Source organism: Clupea harengus, chromosome 3 (assembly GCF_900700415.2).
Source record: "Clupea harengus chromosome 3, Ch_v2.0.2, whole genome shotgun sequence".
NCBI classification, from domain to species: Eukaryota; Metazoa; Chordata; class Actinopteri; order Clupeiformes; family Clupeidae; genus Clupea; species Clupea harengus.
In genome coordinates, this window is record NC_045154.1 from 23,767,309 (window position 1) to 23,779,808 (window position 12,500).

Here is a 12,500-nt window from a genome sequence, read left to right on the forward strand (position 1 = left end):
CAGACCTGCAGAGCAGATAGAAGACAAGCATAGAGGGAGAGCCATCTCTCAAGCTTGACACTTATTACGTTAAAACGGTCAACAAATGAGTCAGATGTTTCCTAGTTTCAATTAACACCTCGTGCTGATGGAGTGGCCTGAAATAAGGTCATAAAATAACGGGGGAGAGTGAAAGTCGCCAGCATTTTAATTATAGGTTTTAATGTGGTGATATCGGCGGTGGGAAAGATTGCTCAGGTTCTGCTCTAATTGAACATCTAACATCCCTGCGGGAATTCTCCGGGAACAATTAGAATACAGCAGTTTCAGGCAAAGACGACCCTCTTTCCCCAGGGTGGATTCCTGGATATTCATACAACAGGCACGTCTGGAGAGGCAGAGGAGAATAATTACAAATGCGGAGAGATATTTGTGAGTAAGAGAGAGAGAGAGAGAGAGAGAGATGATTTTTTTTTAAAACTAAAGACAGAAAAGCTAGAGAATAGCAGAATGAAGAAGGCCCTACTTCACTCTCATACTTCTACTTTCAATCACTTCCCACCTACCCCTTCCTGCTCTCCCTCCCACCCCCTCTCTCTCACTCTCTCTCTTTCTCTTTCTCTTTCTCTCTCTTTCTCTCTCTCTCTTGCTTGCTTATCTATCTCTCTCTCTCTATTCTTACCCCCTTCTCTCCATCCAAACCTCTCTTCCTTCCACTTTCTCTCTCTCCCTCCCTGCCCCCTCTCTCCTTCCTCCGTGGGTCCGGGGCATTTTGTGAGTGTGTCTTTAAGTCCCTGAGCGCGTGGCTCTTTGAGCGACAGTGGCAGCGGCGGCAGTCTAAGCCCTGGTCCGGTGGCACAGAGCGCCACTCATGAATATGAATCAGGCGAGCGGCTCTTTAATCTGCCTGATCCCCGCACTGCTGCCGCTGCCTAGATAGCCAATCTAATTATTTGGTCTGATATTAAGCAGCACCCCCCCCCCCCCCCCCACACACACACACACAGACACAGAATCAGCAGTGGCAGCACAGGCACCTTTCCCTTCTACACACACATGCCCATATAAATACGGTACCCACACTCACTGGCTTTCACTCACATGTTCATATGCACATGTGCAAGCTCTCTCTCTCACACACACACACACACACTCACAGATTCATATGGACATTCTGTTATTCCGATACACGCACACACACACTTACATATTCATATGCACACACACTCTCACACACACACCTCATCACCACCACCCCCCAGCCCAGCCCTCGCGACGCCCTCTGTCTTATCAGTTCCAAAAACGCCCTCCTCACACCGATAAAAGTTGAATGCAAATGATGCGCGGCTGATTTCATTTCTCCCTTCCCTCATTTCTGCTCCTCTCCTGGCTGTGGAGAGAAATGAATGCAGAAAAAGAGGGGGAAAAAAAGAAAAAGGAGAAGGGGGGGGGGGAGTCTTTCCTCTGGGTGCACAGGGAGGAGAAAGAGACGGAAATCTCTCCTCTAACCTGATGCCCACCCTCCAGTCATGTCAGCCCCAGCCCTGCTCACCCAAGCCATTTTACCTCAGCTAACACCAGTCTGACTGGGAGATGGTGAGGCAAGGCTAATGAAGACCATTTCATTTTAGAGGTAATTCATTTATTTAATCATTTATACCCATGTTTTATTGCTTGCATTTATGCCGGCGGTCCAAATTCACACTGCATAAACAGCATAAAAACATGAAACTGCCTGTGTTTGGTCTCAGGGACTCATAGGTTGGGCTCAGTTCAGCTCCCCGAGACAATGCTCATATTCTCAGGGACTCATAGGTTGGGCTCAGATCAGCTCCCTGAGACAATGTTTATGTTCTCAGGGACTCATAGGTTGGGCTCAGATCAGCTCCCTGAGACTATGCTCATGTTCTCAAGGGCTCATAGGTTGGGCTCAGATCAGCTCATAGCTTGGACTCATTTCAGCTCCTTGACTCAAATGCTCATTGTTAGCGGTGCTATAAAAATAAATACATTAATGGAAAAAAGTTTAAGACCACCCTTGAGAAAATGCTGTTTTTTTCTTCTGAACACAGTGATTGCATCAGAAATGAAAACGATTGCATGAGATTGTGTGATCTTTATGTCGGCCTATTGTAGTCACTTCTAAGATGACCATCCCACAGTGAACACTTCATTGTGCCGCATTTCGCTATGTTTTCCCTTCTCTAAAGACCCATAAATGGGTAAAAAAGCGTCCAGATGGCACAGATTGTGGTTCTTCACCAGGAAAGAAATTCTTAATGAGCAATTAGTGACAAGTTAAAGTGCACAATGCAGTCATCAAATTATTCTGACAGAAAGTGGTCTGGGCGTCCCTGAGTGACACTGTTTTTGTACCTTTTTTTTTTGTAGTGGGTTCAGAAGAAAAAAGTACATTTTCCCAAAGGTGGTCATGACTATGAACTGAGTTGGGGAACGTGACTCCAGTGTCTGGGACTCTTTGGATGCCTCAGCTGGGGCAGCTGATGTTGATGATGTCTCAGTGTTTGAACGGTGAATATTTGATTGTTGAAATATAAGCACGCCGGCAGGCCCGAGATATCCGGTGTTCCCGGCCTTATGAAGGAACACAGCTTGATGAGAGGAAGGGAGAACTATTTAGAGGAAAGGAGAGCAGAGGGGAGGAGAGGAGAGGAAAGGAGAGAGGAGAGGAAAGGCACTATCAGTCAGATCCAAACCTGGACTAAAATTACACTGTAGCTACGGTGCAGCACAACCATCCCCATTATCTCCCCAATTCTCTCTCTCTCTCTCTCTCTCTCTCTCTCTCTGTCACTCTCTGTCTTTCTTTTCTCTCAAAATCTACCTCTCCATCTGTGCCTATTCATTCATCCCTTGCTTCATGACCCATCTCACGCTTTCTCCATCTCTTTTTTTCCCTATCTGTCCATTCTCATTTCTATCCACACGTTCCACTCTCTCCTCTTCTCCTCTCCTCTCTCCCCCCTTCCCTTCCCTTCCCTCCTTCTCAGCCTTCTCTCTCTCTCTCTCTCTCTCTCTCTCTCTCTCTATCGCAGGAAATGGTTTTCTTTCCCAAACGGAGGGAGCTGGAGAGGGGTGTGGAGGCAGGGGGTGCACACTGTCCCACACAAAGAGGTCACTGTGTGAATCCTCCAAAACCCCACTGAAGAAAAGGAAGACAGATAACAATCAGAAACCTTCTCTCATCCGCCTCTCTCGCGCTCTCTCTTTTTCTCTCATACACACACATTTTCTTTCTTCCTCTCTCTGGATTTTTCTACAACACACACACACGCAAATACAAACACACTCACTTTCTCTCCTCAGCTTTCGTCTGCTTTTTTTTTTTTTTAAACACACACACACTTTCCCCGTACAACTCGTACGTAAGCAAAAGAGAAAGAGATGGAGAGAGACAGAGAGAGGAATGGTGATAGGGATATATACACACACTACACATTCTCCCAAGAAAACAGCAACCGGGTTTGATGAGCTGCATGCAAATCACATGTAAAAATATAAAAGTCCGATACTTAAAGCCGAACAGATAAGAGATTTGAAAATGAGGCACTCTTGGAAAGCGGGCTCCTGAACTGCCAGAGATGAGCCTCAGAGATAGAGGGAGCTTTTTCTCTCCCTCTTCCTCCCCCCTCTCTCTCTCTATCTCTCTCTCTCACACACACACACACACACACACACACACACACACACACACACACACAGTTACCCTCCTGCTCGTGCATAGTCTACATAATCTCTCACTCCCATTTTTCTCTTCCTCTTATATTAACTCCCTCCATCTTTCTCTCCATTCTCAATCCACACACTATCCCAATCTCGCAGTCTAACTAATAAGGCTAAATCTATCTCTCCTTCCTTCAATTCTTCTCTTTGCCTCACTCCATCTAACTCTCTTTCCCTTTTTCTTCCACCACCATTTTCACCTTGCAGCATGTCTGTGTCTCGTCTGTCCTCGTCTTTGTGTCTGCCCTATCCAACCCAGTGTACAGTAGGAGACTAGGGGGAGGCTTTTGTCATTGTGAAAGTGTGTGAGTGTGTGTGTTTTATGTGTGTGAGTGTTTTATGTGTGAGAGTGTGTGTGCTTTATGTGTGAGAGTGTGTTTTATGTGTGAGTGTGTTTTATGTGTGAGAGTGTGTGTTTTATGTGTGAGAGTGTGTGCTTTATGTGTGAAAGTGTGAGAGTGTGTGTTTTATGTGTGAAAGTGTGTGAGTGTGTGTGTTTTATGTGTGAGAGTGTGTGAGTGTGTGTGTTTTATGTGTGAGAGTGTGTGTTTTATGTGTGAAAGTGTGTGAGTGTGTGTTTTATGTGTGAAAGTGTGTGAGTGTGTGTTTCCATTCAACCAGTAAAACTGTACCATGAGCTGAAAAAACGTCTAAATGCTTCGTGTCTGTCTAACAGCAAAATCAGGTTCCCAGCATTACATTACCTGTTGGCATATCTAACTAGTAAACAATCTATGCAATACAATACAATCCACAAGGAGCCAGATATTGGCCGGTGGTTTCTATAGTCCATCATGTGGCCGAAGCCTTGCAGGCCAACTTGGTGGCAGTACAACAACCTCTACTGAGCACTTCTATCCTCCCGGGAAGTGACACATCCATTTAGTTTACAGTAATGTTCCAAATTACTTATTTGGCTAATTGTGTTCTTAAGGCAGGCTAGAATCCAAGACTAGCATTATTGTCTAACTGTATCTTGATCACTTCAGCCAGACCATGCAGTTATTTTAAATACACCAGCCTTGGATGACTGACCTGGATTAATGCTAATGCTGGAGGAATGACATTTTGTATTTTTGCAGTAAGGTGAAAGTTGAGGCTGACATTATCAAAACACCAGTAAACTTCCTCTCTATAACTCAATTATCAAGATAGACATGTAAGCTTTGGTTTATTGAAGGAATCAAATTGCTCATGACACAGGTCAACAACACTATTACCATCTGGTTATTTACAGTAACCTCGCTGCAAACATGCTCAGTGACAAAAAGAAAGCCTAGTTAAGAAGGGCATATAATGGGTGTGGACAATCGTATTTTTTAATTAGTTATTGGAATAAAAAAGAACTGGTCATCTGGTGGATTGCGGAGATGGAACCACCACAGATTCAGATGTGATCACAGAAAGCATATTCCTACTGATTGATGTCCCTATTAGTACTCAGATGGTTTTGTTACTAGTAGCTTATTCTGCATCACTCCAACACTTCGACGTACCCAATGTTTTCCTGAGAAGCCATATGGGAAATATTCAAAAGGGTATGGCATTGGCAACCAAACTTGTTTTATATCAGCTGTCTGACATGACTGTGAACACTACAGAGCACTGAACACTAGGGAGCACTGAACACTACGGAGCACTGAACACTAGGGAGCACTGAACACTACGGAGCACTGAACACTACGGAGCACTGAACACTAGGGAGCACTGAACACTACAGAGCACTGAACACTACAGAGCACTGAATAGTGCTAACAAGATGAAGCTCAGTTGCCACCCCCCTCCCAAGAACTATTGGGGGCAAATAACTGAGAGAAAGACAGAGAAATTGAGAGGGGGAGACAGAGATAGAGAGAGAGAGAGAAAGAGAGAGGGAGGGAGGAGTACAGGGACTCACCTTCATGTGTCCTTCCTAGGGAGACAGAGGAGAGGGGGAGAGACAGAGAGAGCGAGAGAGACAGAGAGACAGAGAGAGAGAGAGGCAGAGGAGCGTCCCAAAGAGTGGGTCTGTGAGCCGTGGGTGGCGTGTCTTATCGGAGCGAGTTCTCCTGGAGAGATTATTGGGGGATTAACGCAAACGCTTGTTTCTAAAACATGATGAAAAGACGTTCGGCATGTGATAACGCTTTGAACTCCACACTCACGCTCCTTCTAGGATCCAGCCTTTAGGCACTGATTTTTTTTTTTTTTTTTTTTTTTAAGAGGGAGGGGCAACACGGGATAACAAAAAATCTGCCAGCTGAAACCCGTGCCTCAAACGGTGCAACACTTATAAGACAAAGACGTCGGTCCTAAATTGACCACTCAGAGATCTTAACTAATCTTAACTTGTCTGAACTGCTCAGTCAAAAACTGAAACAAATCTTTATTCAGATACTCAAAATGGGTGCAACCCCTGCAGTCCAGTGGGGGGGATCAATCCACAACCACACCCTCCTCATAAACACCTATAGATTAGGCCAGTCAGAGCATACATTACTACAGTATCTACTTGAAGTGGTGAAGGGTTAACGGACAGTTAAGTCCAAACACTGAAGCACCAAATGCCAGCTAACACACACACACACACACACACACTGTGCGTAGCAGCAGAGTCTAGCTTTCATCTCTCCCATCTGTCCCAACATGCATACATACATGCATGCAAATAAATCAATCTATGGCTTTTTTCAAGGGATGCAAATAAGGAAGGCTTTTCCTGAGCAAGCAGCCTGTTGACAGGAGATAATCTCCTGGGCGAGATTGTTGGGCTCACAGAGCAGGAGTTGAGGATGCCATCTCTAACGACAACTATCCACTTTCCTCAGAACTGATCAAAAAATCCCCACCCTTGATTGAGAGCGAGTGCGTAGGCGAGTCTGTTGGCATGAGTGGGTGTGAGTATGTGTGTCAAGGGCGGGGATTTTTTGATCAGTTGGAAAGCTGTTGTTAGAGATGGCATCCTCAACTCCTGCTCTGTGAGCCCAGCGATGTCCACACACAGACCCACACACTAAACACAGACACTACACTACATATAAACACGCAGATAGGCGACACACATTAATCAACATTTATACATTTATTTTCAAAAGGTCTGCATGACTGTGCACAAACACCCTCAGCGATACGTGAAAATTAGAACAGTCGTCAGGCAAACATCAAGTATTAGTTCCTCTCGGGGCTCTGCATATGTTTATGGATATCAATAAAAAAAGTAAACGCTTTTAATTTATGTGTGCCTGCGCGTGAGGATGAGCTAATGCAAGTGTGTTTTTGAGAGATAGAAAATGTAATGTGTGAACGTGAATGTGCATGTGTGCGTACATGTATCCGCATACTTGCTTGCCTTGCCTCTTTGTGCTATTGGGTAGGCCTCGTATAAAACTGATAGCTTATCTTGTCGGACCAAATAAGAGGCAAATTTGCACAGTGAGGGCAGGTCGGGCAGGTTTGGCTGGCAATGGCTGCTGGCTCCGCGGGGTGCCAGGTTGCAGGGCATTGAGGCATCGGTGCCAGGGGGAGGGTACCAGACAGCTGCCAGGACAGGTGGATGCAGGAGGGCACAGGATGAGATGGGCACAGACAATGGGCACCACAGGGAAAGGGCTGGCATACACATGTAACCTTGAGAACGAACAAGTTCACAATACCTAAGCCAGGCAGTGCAGCTGGACTGAACTTTACCGGTGGATTTAGGACATAAACCACCTCAACAGACACAAAAAAACATCACTAAAACGCCAAAGGTGCTCTAAGATCTACAATGGCTTCAAAGTTGACAGAAAATGCCGAATGCAGATACCTTGTCATTCAAAATGCTTTGACTTGGTCACAGTAGTTTACACGTAATCCAAACTCTGAGGACACGTCCACAAACGGAGGTGAGGCTATTGCCTTCACTAACCCAGCCCACACACAGATGCTTCGACCATGCAAGCCCTATGTGCCAATAAATGTCTGTTTACGCCCCAATCTCCCCTCCAAAAGGTACGGCGGGGGCTTAAACGGAGCAGGCTGGCCGGTACTGGAGAGGAGCCGAGAGTGGAGGCCAGAGAGGCAGGTATCAGGTGGAGGATCCAGAGAGGCAAGCTGCTCTGAAAGTAAAATCACAGGGATGATGTTTCCAATGTCTCCTCTCTGCAGACGCCTCCTGAAAGCCAAATCCTGTGGCCTTTTAATTTATCCCTCCCCCCCCCTCCCCCCAACACACACACACAGATATACCCGTGCACACACACACACACACACAGAGAGATACACATGTGTACACACACAACACTACCACAACCACTCTATCCAATTAGCTGGGTATGATTTCCAGAAGGATCTAAAAAGGGTAAAAAGAAATGAGGCACGGTGTGTGTGTGTGTGTGTGTGTGTGTGTGTGTGCGTGTGTGTGTGTGTGTGTGCGTGTGTGTGTGTGTGTGTGTGTTTTTTGGGGGGGGAGATGGGGATCTCATCATAGAGGAATCTCAGAGCAGATGAGCACAGACGTCCCTGACCCCTTGCAACCCCTCGGCTGGAAATAGTGGGAGGAGATCAGGATGTGGAGTGGAGGTTAGGGAGGGGCAGGGTGACGGGGGGGTTGATTGGCTAGACGTAAAAGGAATGTGAGATTCTAACACACTATCTCCTTCTGATACCAAGAGCCAACTCCTCACTGCTCCAACCCTGAGATAGCAGACAAAGAGAATGTCCAGGCGAGAGAGAGAGAGAGAGGGAGAGAGAGAGAGGGAGAGAGAGAGGGAGAGAGAGGGAGGCGGATGGACAGAAAGACAGCGAGAAGGGGGTGAGACAGACAGAGAGAATGCAAGAGAATATGGGCTGAAAGGGCCAGAGAGAAAGAGGATAACAGAGGCGGAAGGAAAGATAGAAGTCCGAGAGACGGGAGCGAATAGGACAAATTGCGAATGTGAGACTCGGACGAATATTATCAACAAAGCCTCTCCTTGATAAGCTGCCTGAGCGCAGCCAGCGGAGAGAGAGAGAGAGAGAGGGAGAAAGGGAGGAAGAAAGATGGAGAAGGAAGACTGGGAGGTGAGGTGGAGTAGTAGAGAGTGGAGTAGCAGGGGGTGCAGTGACAGGGAAGAGAGAGGGAAGAAGGAGGAGAAGACGACCAAGGAAAGGTGGAGGCAGGAGTGGGAGTGTGTGGGGGGCGGGAGGGGAGCAGCGAACTTAGAAATTCTGATAATAAATGAAATCTTAGAAATGAGAGCCTATCAAGCAGAAATCAATCATTGAGGTTTGTTGTCCAGGAGGATGGCGCCACACAGAGATAAAAGCCAGAGTCCGTCTGGAGGGAGAGGAGAGGAGGAGCGGGAGAGGAGAGAGAGGGGGAGAGAGACAGAGAGAGAGAGAGAGGGAGAGAGAGAGAAGGAAAGAGGGAGGGAGAGAGAGAGAGAGAGAGAGAGAGAGAGTAGGATAGTGACGGTGTGTGTGTGTGTGTGTGTGTGTGTGTGTGTGTGTGTGTGTGTGTGTGTGTGTGTGTGTGTGTGTGTGTGTGTGTGTGTGTGTGTGTGTGCGCGAGGAAGAAAGAGATGTGAGCCGAGAAGTAAAAAAGCAAGAATGAGTTGGAGACAGAGGGAAGGTCCATGAAGTGGTGGAGGAAAAAGGAGGAGAGCTAGGAAGAGAGGAAGTGGAAGTGGAAGGGGGAGAGGTAGAGACTCCGGCCCTCTGCGTTCCACCCTGTGATGAGTGCAGAGCCCAGATGAGTAATGGGGATGAGGGGACTCTTCTCTCCTTCCTGTGTGAGTGTGTGGAAAAGGGGGCAAAAGCCTGCACTATCTGCTATCACACTCGCTCATGCCAATCATCAGACCAGACAACTAGCTCTTCCCACAAACAAGCTGCAGGGAACAAAAGGTTAAAAGACTATCTGCTGTTTAACTTGAGTTGATTTTACAAACCAGCAAGTTTGTGTGTGTGTGTGTGTGTGTGTGTGTGTGTGTGTGTGTGTACGTGCATACAAGGGAGTGAGTGTGAGCGTGTTATCTCTGTACTGTTGGAGTGCGTGATCTATGCCAAGAACAGCCGCTGAGGTGCATCACATGATCAGATGGACCTTCAGCACATGATGGTAGACCAGTACGACTTCCTAATAAGGGAGTGTAGGGTTCATGCATGAACCAAGTAGCCCTCACAAAAACCAGGCCCTTCTGGGTAAGACACACCGATATACTACTGATATACACAAGACACCTATCTGGTGTGGACCATTTTTTTTGTTCAGGTAATCATTTGGACTTTCAACTCCAAGCCATGCACTTGTGCCCCTAATATTTTGGTGCTGAATTTCCACCACAAACCTCATTGGTTGATGCGTCGACGGGCTCCTCTGATTGGATGGTTCCGGGGTAAGGGCCCCAGAGTGTGTCCACTGGGAGATCTCTGCTGGCCAGGACCTTCAAGCCATCGACACCCTCACTCAGCTCCAGTTCTTCTGAAGGGTTTAAATCACACACGCACACGCACACGCACACGCACACAAACAAACAATCAAACAAACAATAGTCAGAATACAACTTCATATTATTCTGAAACCATGTTGTAACTTTACGAAACCAGACAAGCATACATGTGGCACTTACATACACACAATACATTGGCAACACAGGATGAACTATTAGGGATGAAAGTAGTATATCTCTCCACAGCTTGTGTCCACCACTAGATGGGGTGTGGTGTCTAAATGGAGCTGGACATGGACATGAAGAGAATGGGTCAAAACGGAGGGAACTTGTGCACTTCCTCACTCAGATAACTGTACAACAAGCATGAGAGTCAAGGGTCTGGTGTGTGTGTGTGTGTGTGTGTGTGTGTATGAGATGTAAGGTTGTTGCAAGGCTCTGGTGTGTGTGTGTGTGTGTGTATGTGTGTGTGTGTGTGTGTGTGTGTGTGTGATACATAACTGTGTACTTCAGTAAGTAATAAGCAATACCATGTACCTCTCAAGTAGGCCCACATTATTTCATATTCCTTATGAATTAATTAATCCACATTAATGAATACTTCCCCTACATAATCAACATATAGAGGGATAGTTCTCACTTATAAGGCTGCTTTACAGTTAGAATATAATACTGCTTAATGGTTCTAATATAATACTGCTTTATGGTTCTAATTAGAACATGAAATGGAACTATACAGAACATGAAATTGACTTTCAGTGTTTACTTATGACCACTAGGAAGACTATGCTGCTTTTGACTGTTCCTTTTCCCCTCAAAGAGTATACCAGGTGTTTCAGTGGTAGCTCTACAGCTGGTCTTCCATCATGGTTTTACTCATCTAAACTCACCTCTCTCTCTCTCTCTCTAACCATTCGGCCTCTGGCCCCCACCCTCCCCCATGCCCTCCTACCCCCCCCCCCCCCCCCCGCCCTTCCATGCCCCTCTGTGGTTAAGCTTCTCTTTCGGGGGTCGGCCTAAAGTGGCGGGCCGATAAGAGTGTTTGTCTAACACTCTCCATGTCAAAACACTCATCTATCTTCTCTGTATCTATCCCCACCAGAGAACAACAGACAGACACTGATAAAATGGCTTTCCCATAGCCAAAAGAGAGAGAGAGAGAGAGTGAGCAAGAGAGAAAGAGAAAGAAAATATGGAGTAAAAGTGAGAAAGAAGGAGGGAATGACCAGAGCCTGACACGTTTCTGAGAAAATAAGCACATCCGTGTTAATGGGCGCTGAGCAAGGGAGAGAAATAGAGAGATTAAGGGGGGATGACATTATATTTTACAGACACACACACACACACTAATTGTAAGCATGATTCTGTAGTGATGTGAAGGGAGAGAGCGGCTTTGTTTGCTTACAGCCACTAGACTCCCTCTGCCAACAGAGAGGTCGAAGTCCAGTGTCCACCGTGGCCAAGTGAGTGAGCGCCCTAATCTCACCCCTGTATCAAAGCATGTGACCTCCACTGTGACCTCTGACCCTGACATCAGAGCCCTAGAATGACCCGGCAAAAGGACCCCTGTCGCCTCCTCATCAGGCCCCAGCTTTGAACCAGTCACCCCTGACCCCTGACGCCACGGACACCAAGCCTCACTCAGCTTATGCAACAATGGCGGTCACATCAGAATGTGGAACTATTTTATCATTTATTAAGTAACTCATTAATTTAATATTTTTGTTGTTTTGGACTGAATACTAATCATTTTCTTTTTATTTAGCCATAGCCATAGCACACAGATGGGTAGTCTTGTAAGTTGTAAGTGTGATTTAATAGCTATGAGTCTACAATACAAAAATCACAGAACTAAAAGATCCCACAAGCTCTAAAGCCAAACTAATTCTGCCTGGTCAAGAGGTTAACTTTTTGCCACACTGTTTTTTTTTAATCAAAGACTTCTGCACAGGCACACACTAGCCCCCCCCGAGAATCATGATCAGAACATTGGTGGACACAGATAGAGTCAAGTAAATATGTAAAGTGTGAGAGACTACTGTCACTGTAGTGGTTGTTTTAAAGGCCATACTCTAATCTTGTCCAGCTGTCTCCACCCCCTACCTCTTCATTTAGTCCTCTCCCTCGAATGTCCTCATCACTGACGGTGTCCCCTCTCAAAACAAAATACACACCCACATGGTTGTCATGCCAACCCCATTGCTTTAACCCCAATGGCCGTGTCCACGCCCGCTTTGCCGGCTGACCGTCCGGCCAATGGGACACCCTTGCTGGCCTTATCGATAGCGATGAGTCCACAATGGCCTTATCAATGGCGCTGCATGCTAGCAGTGTCCACACAAAGGGGCCTTATCAACGGCGCCGCCTCGCCTCTCCTCTCGCTGCGGC

General features: G+C 46.5%; 1 protein-coding gene across 2 annotated transcripts in view; it reads right to left on the bottom strand.

The window, feature by feature from the left end:
* Window positions 1-12,500, bottom strand: part of zfpm1 (zinc finger protein, FOG family member 1) — an 80,903-nt gene that overhangs the window by 13,178 nt on the left and 55,225 nt on the right. For both annotated transcript variants that reach the window (XM_031565115.2, XM_012832564.3), the window contains exon 4: window positions 10,011-10,144. In XM_031565115.2, the coding sequence (XP_031420975.1) occupies window positions 10,011-10,144 (134 nt within the window). The remainder of the gene's footprint in view (window positions 1-10,010; window positions 10,145-12,500) is intronic.